Source organism: Oncorhynchus mykiss, chromosome Y (assembly GCF_013265735.2).
Source record: "Oncorhynchus mykiss isolate Arlee chromosome Y, USDA_OmykA_1.1, whole genome shotgun sequence".
Taxonomy (NCBI): domain Eukaryota; kingdom Metazoa; phylum Chordata; class Actinopteri; order Salmoniformes; family Salmonidae; genus Oncorhynchus; species Oncorhynchus mykiss.
In genome coordinates, this window is record NC_048593.1 from 11,850,946 (window position 1) to 11,864,908 (window position 13,963).

Genomic DNA, 13,963 nt, shown 5'->3' on the forward strand with positions numbered 1-13,963 from the left:
CTAAGCCTCAGGCCAACAGCTCAGGCATATCTATTTATCTGCATGAACACAGAGCCTGCGATACCCTCCCTCACCACTAGCAGTGCAGCCCACTCTAGACTAGCCCAGTGAATTGGCCAGATAATCATCCGATTTAAAAACACCATTGGTTCCCGCAGGTACAGTAAGAGACTCCCATGTAAGAACAACACAAGGGATGACGTACACACTAGCAACGCTAGCTGGCTCCAAGAGAATGTTAGGTCATTCCTGGAGTGTTAGGTTAGCTATACTTGGCTCGACCTTACATAGTTAGCTTATTGTTGAGTTAGCAAGAACTTGGCTCTACCGTGTCCTATCACAACTGCACTCAGAGGTGAGTACAGGAACGCCAGTGGAAGGAGTAAAAAACATGGACCGTTATCACAAAGACCTGCTGGACAGACACATATATTTATATTAAAATTAGCCTCAGAAACGACGTTAGTACGAAAAATATGTACACTACCGTTCAAAAGTTTGGGGTCACTTAGAAATGTCCTTGTTTTTGAAAGAAAAGCTTTTTTTTTGTCCATTAAAATAACATCCCGGAGTTGCCTATTCACTGTTGAGGTTGAGACTGGTGTTTTGCGGGTACTATTTAATGAAGCTGCCAGTTGAGGACTTGTGAGACATCTGTTTCTCATACTAGACACCCTAATGTACTTGTCCTCTTCTCACATGGAATAGCCTTCATTTCTCAGAACAATAACAGATTGACGAGTTTCAGAAGAAAGTTCTTTGTTTCTGGCCATTTTGAGCCTGTAATCGAACCCACAAATGCTGATGCCCCAGATACTCAACTAGTCTAAAGAAGGCCAGTTTTATAGCTTCTTTAATCAGGACAACAGTTTTCAGCTGTGCTAACATAATTGCAAAAGGGTTTTTTAAAGATCAATTAGCCTTTTAAAATGATAAACTTGGATTAGCTAACACAACGTGCCATTGGAACACAGGAGTGATGGTTGCTGATAATTGGCCTCTGTACGCCTATGTAGATATTCCATTAAAAATCTGCCGTTTCCAGCTACAATAGTCATTTACAACATTAACAATGTCTGCACTGTATTTCTGACCAATTTGAATGGTATTTTAATGGACAAAACATTTGTTTTTCTTTCAAAAACAAGGACATTTCTCAGTGACCCCTTTTGAACGGTAAGGGTACCTTACTTGTTTCCCCTGTCAGCAAAGCACAGTGATTAACCCTTTTTAAACAGGAATCATGAGCCACGACAATGATTATGATAAACACAAGAGAGCTTCTGTCAGAGAACGTTACAAATCTGTCAGAAAGCATCACCAATGCTTTTCTTCAACTGTAGTAACATGCTCATTGTGAACCTTTACTAACAAAACCTTTTTGGCTGGTTCAAGAACTGCCCATGACTTATTTATCAATTCATTCAAAAGTTTAAGAAAAAACTACAACCAGGCAATCATTTTTATCCCTACACTGTTTTGTGTACGTACAACATTACTCAGTTACTGTTTGTAACCATGTTAGGAACTTTTTGGACCCAAAGTCAAGAGGAAAATAAAACAATTCAAATAAATAATCCTGACTTTGCTTCGTATTTGTTGCCATGGAAACCAAACTACCTGGACTTGCAGCTTTGTGTGTGTACCACTGCTGAGTGGTAGGAATAAGGGCTATAGTAAGAGCCATGGTACAGTATCTATTGGTTAGAGGAGAGGGGCTGGTTTGGGACTGAAGCACACTGTGATTGCCAAGTGTAAAGACATAGGCCTTCAGTGATTCATGCCTGCACACACACACACACAGGAAGTAATGTACGTGTTTCCAAAGGGTGGGGAACGTTTGCGTAAAGGGTTTTCCTGCCAGTTTTGGGGGGAATTACAGAAGTACACAGAGGCCTTTTCATGGTATTCCTGTTCTGTTCGCTGATCTTGCAACTGAAAAATGTCTGTCAAAGCAGCAGATTGTTTTAGGAGCTGGATGACGGCATGAGGTCGAGACGTTGGTTTGCCGGTAGCGGCTCATATATTCATGCTGGTTTCCAGAGGAGAGCACTATTCTAGGATCCCCGACCTAGCCTGCAAGCAGCTGTTGCCTGGACCCACAGCAGGGCTGCACTGACTGACAAGACAGGAAAGATACTCATTTATTCAGTTCAAGCCTTTCATTCATTCCTCCATCCATTCGTTGATTCACTGGGGGGAGAGTATGCGTCATCCGTCGTCGCTCACACCGGTAAAACCCCAGACTTTCCTCTGTGGGCCAGTCAGTACTTATGACGGGTAAAGACACTGGGATACTTTTTCAATAAGCTCAAGTGGATTTATCGATTCATCTCCTGCACTGAGATATGAAGTGTGAGAATATGGATACACACTGGGTGAAATCGGTTTATTCGCATTTATTTTTATTGCACAGTCAGCGCAAGGTGAGATGGGAGCACAGGATGGTGTATAGGTACAGTATTAGTGGGTTTTTGGGGACATACACAACAGATACAAGAACATAAAAACGGACAAAATCTCCCCCCCCCCCCCCCGATACAGCTCTCTGGGGTAGAAACACACATCATTTGGATGATAAAACACTATGATAGAACACATACACGGAGAGAAGACAGAACGGATGAAAGCAGTAAACAAAGAAGACACATGAACCAGAATCCTAACTGAAGAACAGAGGCCCTAGGCTACCAACTTCCAATGCTGTTTCTTCACCCAGTCCTTTCTGTCCTCGGGGAAAGAATCATTATTTGTGGCATTTCTGAATAAATGGTCATAGCTCAAGTGCCTTGGAATGCTTCTCAAAGTCGCCTCTGTTGAGAGCAGTTTGTGGTGACTCGCAGGTACAAGTCATCCCCCTGAACAGCGCCATCACAGCTCAGATATCTGTATTGTAGAACTTTACTAAACAGAATATGGGAAGGCCACACGATGTAAGACAAGGTTCCCTCTACGCAAGGCAGATGTCTGGAAACAGCCAAACAAGTCACCCTTACAATAGCCACTTCAGTTGAACAGTATCACAGGCCGTGTATAGGTGTAACATATGCAATAAATTAAACGGCCACAGCTTCTTACATAACTTTTCCCACCTACAAGACTTGACATTCAATTGCACTCTCTCTTCTCCCATGTGTCATTGCACACATAACAATAACAAAATTGGTTCAGCGTATGAAGCCCATTCCCTTTAAAAAAACCCATTGCCTTTAAGGAGAAGACGTCGGCAGATGCGTTTGTATATGCTGGAGCGCCACTGAAGGAGGTGACCTGTCACAGACACCGTCTGACACGGACCTCTCTTCATGTCCTCTCCTATAAGGAACTGATTGAGCTCGTTCCTGATATGAGTCCTACTGTGTGCACCATACGGCAACAGTCGTTAATGAGACAGATTTCACTTCATGGTGACTTTTCAAATTAAGTGACTGACCGAAGATTGTGATAAACTCTGTGAGAGAGAGAGAGAAGGGGGAAAAAAACATTGCAAATATTGGAAACAACGTAACAATTCATGTTCCTTTAACTTAATGGGCTCTTTCATGGGAATATTGCAAACGTGTCGCCAACAAAACAATTGGGGTTTTACGTCTGTTATTTTTAGTGGGTTATTTCTACGGGGTAAAGAAACAGGGCAAGGGGGAAATGTTCAGAAGGCGCTGGATTGAGATGTGTCCATCTCTAGAGCAGAAGGCGCTGGATTGAGATGTGTCCATCTCTAGAGCAGAAGGCGCTGGATTGAGATGTGTCCATCTCTAGAGCAGAAGGCGCTGGATTGAGATGTGTCCATCTCTAGAGCAGAAGGCGCTGGATTGAGAAATGTCCATCTCTAGAGCAGAAGGCGCTGGATTGAGAAATGTCCATTGAGATGGACATTGGACACTGTGTTAACCATTAAGGCACTGTGGTGTCACGGTTGTAGGAAGAATTAGAAGTGATCTGGGGTTGGATTTCACGAAGCAAGGTCAAAATCGAGTTAGCCAGCTAACTTAAATAAATATTCTGAAACTTCAATTTGTCCTGGTTGAATTTGAAATGGACTCAATCCCCTCTGTAACAATGTTCATAACACCTGTTTATAAACTAGAAAAGTGTTTTATCAGAGTTTATTAGAGTTAGCTTGCTGATTATGACTAAACCTTGTGAAATAACCCCATGCCCCTATCCAGATAAATTGACATACAAATTGACATACATATACATACACACACATATATATACACATATATATATATGTATATCTATGGGTTCTAGCTAGCCCGTTGGATGTGATCTGATCTGAGTTGCTCTGGGATTAGGGATGCAGAATAACTGTACATTTTCTCAGAAATTCCCACATTTTCCAGAAATCCAGAAATTTGGGGAAAGTTCCTTTTGCAACCGTATCTGCGCTTTTAAGGACTGACCAGAGATCAGATTAGTGTTGATGTCTCCTCTCGCTCTGCTGTTTTTGCTTTTGGTTGTTGGTCTTCTGTTGGTCTTGATTGTTTTGGCTGTTGTATTGTTGGTTTTGATAGTTGAACTGGTTGTGATTATTGTGATTGTACTGATTCTGGTTATGATTGTGATTGTCGGTGTGTTTCCTAGAAGCGAAAGACTTCTGGTAGGTAGCGGCTGAAAAAAAACAAAAAGAGAGATTGTTAATATCGTTGGATCTAGGCCCTGATTAGTTGGGTGGGGGGTAGTCAGAGACAGAAGAAGTGGGCAGTACTCACGGCTCATGCAGGTGATCTTGGGGCTGTCCCATTGGCCGTTGTCACGGCAGCGGATGGTGGGGGGGTATCTCTGTATGAAGCCGTTTTTACAGTGGTAACGAATCAGAGTGTTGATCTCATAACGAGGCTTCATAGAACCAAACACACGAGCATCCTTCACTACTGGGGGCTGGCTGCAAGAGACTGGAGGGAAGAGAGAGGACAGGGGTTAGGTATGCATGCGTGCGTGCGTGCGTGCATGCGTGCGTGCGTGCATGCGTGCGTGCGTGCATGCGTGCGTGCGTGCGTGCGTGCGTTACCTGTGCCCTTCTTGCAGGTGAAGGTGAGGTGGTAGTTGCAGGGTACGTCATTCCACTGTCCTCCCTCGTGCCAGATCATCACCACACAGTCCTCTCCAGACTGAAAGAAACTGTCTGGCTGGTTGGGACGCCAGTGCTCATATTGCTGCAAATACAATCGCACGCTGTCATCATCACCAAAGTGTAGGCCTTTTTTACCTGCAGCCACATTCATTAGCACCTTTACTGCATCCCAGTTACTCTGATAGCCCCCACAGCCCTCATACGGTATAGGATCCTTAATCAGACTACACCTGACCTACAAGCTAGTCACCGCATAACACGGAAGGAATCTTAATGTAACGTCTTTGCAAATCTCATTAATCACTAGCTTCTATAGGGACCAGATGACAATACATTTCAACAAGTTTATTGGGACATGACACACAGTTCCTTTTTGAACCCTGCTATTTACGTTTCACTGTTTTCATTTCATCATTCACTGAGGAGGATGGATCTCTCATTCACTGATGGAGACTCCTACTGCAGTGGTTCCTTATCTATTACTGTACCACTAACTGAATTTGACTCTTTTTTTTTCTCATTTGCAACTGCGACCTGGCCAAGAGAAAGCAAAGCAGTTCGACACATACAACAACACAGAGTTACACATGGAATAAACAAACCATACAGTCAATAATACAGTAGAACAAAAGAAAACAAAAAGTCTATATACACTGAGTGCAAATGAGGTAAGTTAAGGAAATAAATAGGCCATGGTGGCAAAGTAATTACATTATAGCAATTAAATACTGGAATGGTAGATCGGCAGAAGTTGAATGTGCAGGTAGAGATACTGGGGTGCAAAGGAGCAAAATAAATAAATAAATACCAGTATGGGGATGAGGTAGGTAGATAGATATGATATGCTGTTTACAGATGGGCTATGTACAGGTGCAGTGATCTGTAAGCTGCTCTGACAGCTGGTGCTTAAAGCTAATGAGGGAGATGTGAGTACTCTGCCCGGAGTACCCCTGAAGTACCCCCTAATGTGCATTTTACCAGTAGGCCTATGGTCTCATGAGTCTTCTTAAGTACCCCCTGTGGGTATGCCAAGTACACCCAGGGGTACTAGTAGATCTACAGCTGCACCAAAAGATCTACAGCTGCACCATTGAGAGCATCTTGACTGGCTGCATCACCGCTTGGTGTGGCAGCTGCATGGCATCCGACCGCAAGGCGCTACAGAGGGTCAAGTACATCACTGGGGCCAAGCTCCCTGCCATCCAGGAACTCTATACCAGGCGGTGTCACTGGAACCTACAGGAGCCTGAACAGCTTCTACTTCCAAGCCATAAGACTGCTAAAAAGTGAGTTAAATGGTTAACCAGAGAGTTACTGGGACTATCTGCATGAACCCTTTTTGAGGTAACTTTGTTTACTCAAAACATACGCTGTTGCTACTCACTATCTGTCACTTTATTCCATGATACATGTACGGTGTATTCGGAAAGTATTCAGACCCCTTGACTTTTTCCTCATTTTGTTAACTTACAGCCTTTTCTAAAATGGATTCAATCATTTTTTCCACCTCATCAATCTACACACAATACCCCATAATGACAAAGTGAAAACCGATATTTTTTTTTTAATTTTGCAACTGCTTTAAAAGAAAAACGGAAATATCACATTTACATAAGTATTAAGACCCTTTACTCAGTACTTGTCCCGAAGCCACTGCTGCCTTGTCTTTACTAAGTGTTTAGGTTCATTGTTTCATCCAGATGTGACACTTGGCATTCAGGCCAAAGAGTTCAATCTTGGTTTCATCAGACCAGAGAATCTTGTTTCTCATGGTCTGAGAGTCCTTAAGGTGACTTTTCTCATGTGCCTTTTACCGAGGAGTGGCTTCCGTCTGGCCACTCTACCATAAAGGCCTGATTGGAGGAGTGCTGCAGAGATGGTTGTCCTTCTGGAAGGTTCTCCCATCTCCACAGAGGAACTCTGGTGCTCATTCAGAGTGACCATCAGGTTCTTGGTCACCTCCATGACTAAAGTCCTTCTCCCCCGATTGCTCAGTTTGGCAGGGCGCCCAGCTGTAGGAAGAGTCTTGGTGGTTCCAAACTTCTTCCATTTAAGAATGATGGAGGCCACTGTATTCCTGGGGACCTTCAATGCTGCAGAAATATTTTGGTACCCTTTCCCCAAATCTGTGCCTCGACACAATCCTGTCTCGGAGCTCTTTGGAAAATTCCCTCGCCATTGGTTTTTGCTCTGACATGTCCGGTCAACTGTGGGACCTTATATAGATAGGTGTGTGCCTTTCCAAATCATGTCCAATCAATTGAATTTACCACAGGGGGACTCCAATCAAGTTGTAGAAACATCTGAAGGATGATCAATGGAAACAGGATGCACCTGAGCTCAATTTCGAAGTCTCATAGCAAAGGGTCTGAATACTTATGTAAATAAGGTACGTAAATAAGGTATTGCTGTTTTTAATTTGACTAAATTAGCAACGTTTTCTAAAAACCTCTTTTCACTCTGTCAGTATGGGGTATTGTGTGTAGATTGATTGGGGAAAAATACAATTTAATCCATTTTAGAATAAGGCTGTAATGTAACAAAATGTGGAAAAAGGGAAGGGGGTCTGAATACTTTCTGAATGTACTGTATCTACCTCAATTACCTCGTACCCCTGCACATCGGCTCGACACTGGTACCCCTTGTACAAAGCGAAGTTATTGTTACTCATTTTGTATCTATTATTACTGCATGTTTTCATGTTCTATTATTTCTCCAATATTTTCTTTCTCTCTGCATTGTAGGGAAGAGTATTTCACTGTTCGTCTACACCTGTTGCTTACGAAGCATGTGACAAATGAAATTGGATTGGATTTGAATCGCGCTGAGGTGGAGTAAAGGTGTCAGCGTGCCCCCATACTCCTTTAAAATACCATTTTTTTTTGTTGTCAGAATTCATCTACGATCATTGAAGAAATCTGTCATTCATTTGGATGTTTTTTGCTGAATAGAGCTCAGTCAGTGGCTGTAATATACAGAGAAGCCATAAGGGGGCGCTCCATCTAAGTGAGCCAGCCCCATAATCTCTATCTGTAGCTGACCCAAATGTTTAGCCAACTTCCAGACAGGGAGAGTTCTCCCAATCTCTACCCGCCGATCACCTCTCTTCCCTGGGCTCTTTTTTTGTCACAGTGTCCCTGGGTCAAACGTCTTCAACAATGCAGTGATGCATGTTAACTTGAACACACGCCCAAATGCACACTGGTACACCTAGAACTGAACAAGGGTGTGTCTCGCAGTACTGAGAAATAACTCCATTAAAACAACAGTGTTTCAACATTATCATCTGTGTCTCTCTCCTGTGGCTGTGTGTGGACAGAAACACTCACACACACACACACACACACTGTCCTTCCTCCATATCTCAGTCCAGACGTCATACAGAGAAAACAGCTGGACAGTGTGTGTGTGTGTGTGTGTGTGTGTGTGTGTGTGTGTGTATATAATAAGAAGTAACACTCGTATCATATAATATCTTATCAGGGTGATTTTCTCCTGTCTTACCATGATGCTGCCGTCAGTCCAGCGGAAGTCTCTCTCAAACATCTTGTCGTTTAGACCGATCCACTGGTAGTCATGGCCCAGACCTGGGGGTTAGAAACAACCGTTAGACCTGGTTCTCTTTAGCTCTACCACAGGAAATAACAAAGACATTTTAAGACGTGTTAAAAAACGAGCCTCATGTTCCCAAAGACTGCTTTCTCAGCCCAGAAACACTGCCAAACTTTCCCTCTCTCCCACTTTCCTGAACTCTGTACCTCCCTTCTCCCCTACCCCTTCCCAAGTTCCTCTGTCTAACCCAATAACGCTGGCATGTTTACAGAAGAGATTACTCTCTACCCACTGACCTCTCACCCTAACCCGGGCCTGTGACCTGTGAATTATGAGAACCTAAAGGAGGCGGACTTACCGTTGACATACAGCTGCTCCTCCAGTGACAGAACACTGACGAGGTGGGCTCCGTGGAGACGGCACTCCCTCTCGGCAGTGTCCCAGGTGCGACGGTGGGTGATGTGCTTATAACACTGGCTCTGGAACTTCTGCCAGCCATACTCACACACCTCCGTGTCTGGGGGGGTGAGAGGAACCAATGACTAACAATATCTCCAGAGATGAAACAAATTGCACAAACTTGGAGGTGTAGAGAGAGAGAGAAACAGAGGGCGAAAGAGAGAGAAACTAAAACAAAGGGTGGATTGTAAGAGAGAGAGAGAGGGAGAGACAGAGAGAGAGGGAGAGAGAGGGAGAGAGAGGGAGAGACAGAGAGAGAGAGAGAGAGAGAGCTCCAGCTGGCTGAATGAGTCTTAGGCTCACAGTTGAAACTCATTAGCCTGTTTCGAAACACTCACCAGTACCTTATTCTCTGGGCCAAACACGCAGGCTTACCTAGCTGTCATGGACGCACGCACATTGAACCCGCCTATGCAAGGCCAGTCAATAGATGAGAACAGAAGGGCATGCTTCTGCACAAAGGGACTGTAGCGCCATAGTGAACCCTCTTTGTTAATGTTGGACTTGGTTATATTTGGCCATGGAATGCATGCCAGTGTGCCCACAATAATACACTATATGGCCAAAAGTTGTGCATTTGGCTATTTTAGCCACACCCATTGCTGACAGGTGTTTAAAATCCAGCACACATGCAACACTCCATAGACAAACACTGGTAGTACAATGACCAGTACTGAAGAGCTCAGTGACTTTCAATGTGGCACTGTCAATAGGAAGCCACCTTTCCAACCAGTCAGTCCTTCTAGAGCTGACCCCGGTCAATTGTAAGTCCTGTTATTGTGAAGTGGAAATGTCAAGGCCACACAAGCTCACAGAACGGGACCGCCGAGTGCTGAAGCGAGTAGCACGTAAAAGTAGTCTGTTCACGGTTGCAACACTCACTACCGAGTTCCAAACTGCCTTTGGAAGCAACGTCAGCACAAGAACTGTTCTTTGGGAGCTTCATGAAATGGGTTTCCATGGCCGAGCAGCTGCACACAAGCCATAAGATCACCAGGCGCTATACCAAGCATCGGCTGGAGTGGTGTGAAGCTCACAGCCATTGGATTCTGGAGCGTTCTCTGGAGTGATTTATCACATGCCCCTGTGCACAAAGCGGGGTCCATACAGAAATGGTTAGTGGAGATAGGTGTGGAAGAACTTGACTGGCCTGCACAGAGCCCTGACCTCAACCCCTTCTTGGGGATGAATTGGAACGCCGACTGTGAGCCAGGCCTAATCGCCCAACATCAGTATGCGACCTCACTGATGCTCTTATGGCTGAATGGAAACAAGTCCCAGCAACTACTGAAAAGCCTTCCCAGAAGAGTGGAGGCTGTTATAGCAGCAAGGGGGGGGGGGGGGGGGGACCAACTCCATATCAACGGCCATGATTTTGGAATGAGATGTGCGACAAGAAGGTGTCCACAAACTTTTGGCCGTGAAGTGTACGTCAGAACGCCATGATCCGGCGCACTGCTGGCTTGGATGAGGTGACCATTCACAACATGAATCCCTGGTACACTGTTCTCGTAAAACAACAAGTCTGAATAGTTGTTTAGAGTAGTTCCGTCATTCTGGAAGTTTCTTCTGTGTGTTCTACTCTGGAATGTTGAAGTTCAATAGGTTACGAAAAATGTATTGATGAGACAATTGATATGGCGAATGCCAATCTGTAAAAAACTATTTTAATTTCTTGAGTATGTTATGCTTGTTTCCCACAAGAATTTATGTTATATTCATCGCTAGGGAATGACCAGTCCCATTCATACCATACAGGCTGAATAAGCAGGTCTTTGCGATGTCATTGATTATAATGGGTTGGAATGACTAGAGAAACATACAAAACATATTGTATTTAACCTTATAAAGGGCTCAATCAAGACTGGTAGACAGAGAGAGAGAGACAGAGAGAGAGAGAAATAGAGAGAGAGAGGGAGAGAGAGACAGAGAGCGACGGAGAGAGAGAGAGACAGAGAGAGAGAAATAGAGAGAGAGAGGGAGAGAGAGACAGAGAGCGACGAAGAGAGAGAGAGACAGAGAGAGAGTGTGTGTGTGTGTGTGTGTGTGTGTGTGTGTGTGTGTGTGTGGTGTGTGTGTGGTGTGTGTTAGGTGGGGGGTTATGAACTCTTTACCCAGGACCTCAGGCTGTCTATCAGCAGCAAACTTCATTAGCGTATTAACTTATCATACACTCTTCCCTCGCTAAGCACAAACACATTTTGTTTTGCATGACATTTGCATATATGCACTGTTCAGACAGTAAGAATGTGAATGTGCACAATGCATGTACAGTAAGTGTGTGTGCACGTGAGCCAATGTGTGTGTAGGTTAGTTGTTGAGTAGTAGAAATACTGGCAGTGGACCTGGAACTAATCAAGTGTGGACTGTAGATCTAACGCCCAGTTTCAGGGGATACGCAGGGAGCAGAGACATGACTCACTGTGTGTGTGTGTGTGTGTGTGTGTGTGTGTGTGTGTGTGTGTGTGTGTGTGTGTGTGTGTGTGTGTGTGTGTGTGTGTGTGTGTGTGTGTGTGTGGTGGGTGTTCCCATCCGATACAGCTGTAGTCACATTGGTTTCCCAGTCTGAACCAGAGAATGTAGTCTGTCTACCGACTACATATGACCAAGAGCTGGCAGTTCCACTATTCCACGGAATGATTTACCACATTTGGACAGAACTGTGAGTTGGCTTGAAGGGCTGTCTCTTTTTGTAAAAGCCTTGATTAGGTTTTTAAAGCAGCTGCACAGGTGTGAGTGTGTGTGTGTGTGTGTGTGTGTGTGTGTGTGTGTGTGTGTGTGTGTGTGTGTGTGGGTGGTTACCTACCTTGTTCACAGAGCCCTCCTGTGTAGCTGGGTAGACACAAACAGGTGAAGGAGTTGACTCCGTCCATACAGGTGGCTCCATTACGACATGGGTTGGACTGGCATTCATCAACATCTACACAAATAACAGAGACAATATGATATCTGCTTGTGTGTGTGTGTGTGTGTGTGTGTGTGTGTGTGTGTGTGTGTGTGTGTGTGTGTGTGTGTGTGTGTGTGTGTGTGTGTGTGTGTGTGTACCTGTCTCGCAGCGCTGTCCAGTGTATCCAGTTGGACACACACAGATGCTGGTTCTGCCTCTCTGGTAGCAGGACGCTTTGTTCAAACACACATTCAATGTGCACTGCTGCAGTCCTGAGACACACACACATATATCATCCTCATCGTCGTCATCAACAACATCATTATCATCATTCAACAACAACCATGAGAGCAGAGATGACAGCGGCCGTGATGACGTCACCAACCCATTGTTAAACCACTGAATAGACTCTGAGATTTACACCTACCTCTGACATCGACAGTCTGGTCCACGATGTAGTAGTCAGTTCCTGTTTCAGGTTGGTATGTGGACTGAGGTTCTTTAGGAGCATGGGGGCCGGCCTCCAGCAGAGGAGGACCAATCGCCCGGTCATAATCCACAAACTCCTCCCCCTCAGGCCGGGGGGTCTGGGGGGTCAGGGCCCAGTCGGGGATGGGGCGGGAGGGAGGTGGAGTGGAGGGGTGTGCAGGGGGTGTGTGTGTTTGGTTCAGGTGCTGTGGGGTCTTCTGATCTGTGGTAGAGTGACTGGTTTGGTTTTTATGGTGGGTGGGGGGGAATCTAGGGTGAGAGGGCTGTTTGGTTTGATCCTTAGTGTGGGTGGAGTGATCTCTGTGGTATGTGGTCTGGTTCTTGGTGGGATCCCTAACGTGTGTTGGACGCTGGGTGGTTTGTGTAGGGGGGTACATGGATCGATCCTGAGTGTCTGTGGAGTGATTCCTATCGTGTGTGTTATGCTGATTGGTTTGGTCCTTCCCATCTGTAGCGGGGTGTCTGGTCTGAGCTTTAGTATGAGTGGAGAGATCTTTCTCCTGTGTGGCAGGTTGGCGGGAGTGGTCTCTGTGCTGTGTAGAAGAGTCTGTGTGATGTCCAGGGTGGTCTCCTACAGTCTCTCCTGCCTGGGTTGGCATGGTTCCTGGTCTGACTTCTGGTTTGGGTGTAACAGTCACCTGTCCCTCAACCCCAGGCCCCACCGGGGGAGCTTGGATGGCTCCAGGACCGCCGGGGCTAGTGTATCTGGGGTCTTCAGGTGGGTACACCTCCTGTGCCGAGCCTTCCTCTTCTGCCGATGAAGACCCCTCGAAGTCTCCTGCCTCTGTCTGTGATGTAGTGTGTGTGTCCTTGGTGTCAGTATCAATAGTGTTTGTGTCCTTAGTGTGAGTAGAGTGTGCGTGTGATGGAGTGTGTGTGTCCTTGGTGTAAGTATCAATAGTGTTTGTGTCCTTAGTGTGAGCAGAGTGTGTATGAGACGGGGCGTGTGTGACACTCTCCGCCCCTCCAATCTCCGTCTCGTCTGTGACCACGGCTGATTGGCTGTCTGAGGCGGGGGTGGGTCGGGTGTATTCTGCTGAGCCCTCCTGGGTACGGCCGCCTGACCCTTCCATGTCCTCGTCAGGCGAGACGCCATCTGGGGAAGTATGGGGGGAACCAGAGGATGAGGCTGAGACTGGGGAAGAGACTGGGGATGTGTGTTGGGAATTAGGGGTTGTTCCATTGGAGCTCTCCGTCTTTCCTGTCCTGTCTCTGCCTGTGCCTCTGTCCGTGTCTTTCGCTGTGTGTCTGTTTGTATCTCCGTCTGTGTCTGTAGAACTGGTCTCTCCAGTATGGATGGAGTCATAGTCAAAGGGAGTGGGGCTTTTCACCTCTCCTTGCTCCATCTCTCCTCCCAGTTCACCATAGACTGGTGTGGCCATCTCAAACTGGTCTCCTCTAGCCTCCTGCTGAATGAATGGATGAATGGATGAATGAGTAAATTAATGAATGAATGAATATTTATTGTTGTTATTGTCGTATCACTTCATGCAACCCAT

At 45.6% G+C, this 13,963-nt stretch overlaps 1 protein-coding gene across 2 annotated transcripts in view; it reads right to left on the reverse strand.

Annotated features, from left to right (window-relative positions):
* Nucleotides 1-2,383: 2,383 nt before the first annotated feature.
* The window catches only part of vcanb (versican b), a 31,668-nt gene continuing 20,088 nt past the window's right edge, over nt 2,384-13,963 (reverse strand). Inside the window, exons 9-16 of one of the 2 annotated variants that reach the window (XM_036967200.1) lie at nt 12,403-13,873; nt 12,134-12,247; nt 11,895-12,008; nt 8,988-9,146; nt 8,582-8,664; nt 5,015-5,159; nt 4,716-4,898; nt 2,384-4,614 (exon numbers count right to left, since the gene is read on the reverse strand). In XM_036967200.1, the coding sequence (XP_036823095.1) occupies nt 4,418-4,614; nt 4,716-4,898; nt 5,015-5,159; nt 8,582-8,664; nt 8,988-9,146; nt 11,895-12,008; nt 12,134-12,247; nt 12,403-13,873 (2,466 nt within the window). In that variant the 3' untranslated portion in view covers nt 2,384-4,417. The remainder of the gene's footprint in view (nt 4,615-4,715; nt 4,899-5,014; nt 5,160-8,581; nt 8,665-8,987; nt 9,147-11,894; nt 12,009-12,133; nt 12,248-12,402; nt 13,874-13,963) is intronic. The other variant, XM_036967201.1, reaches the window with a different exon arrangement.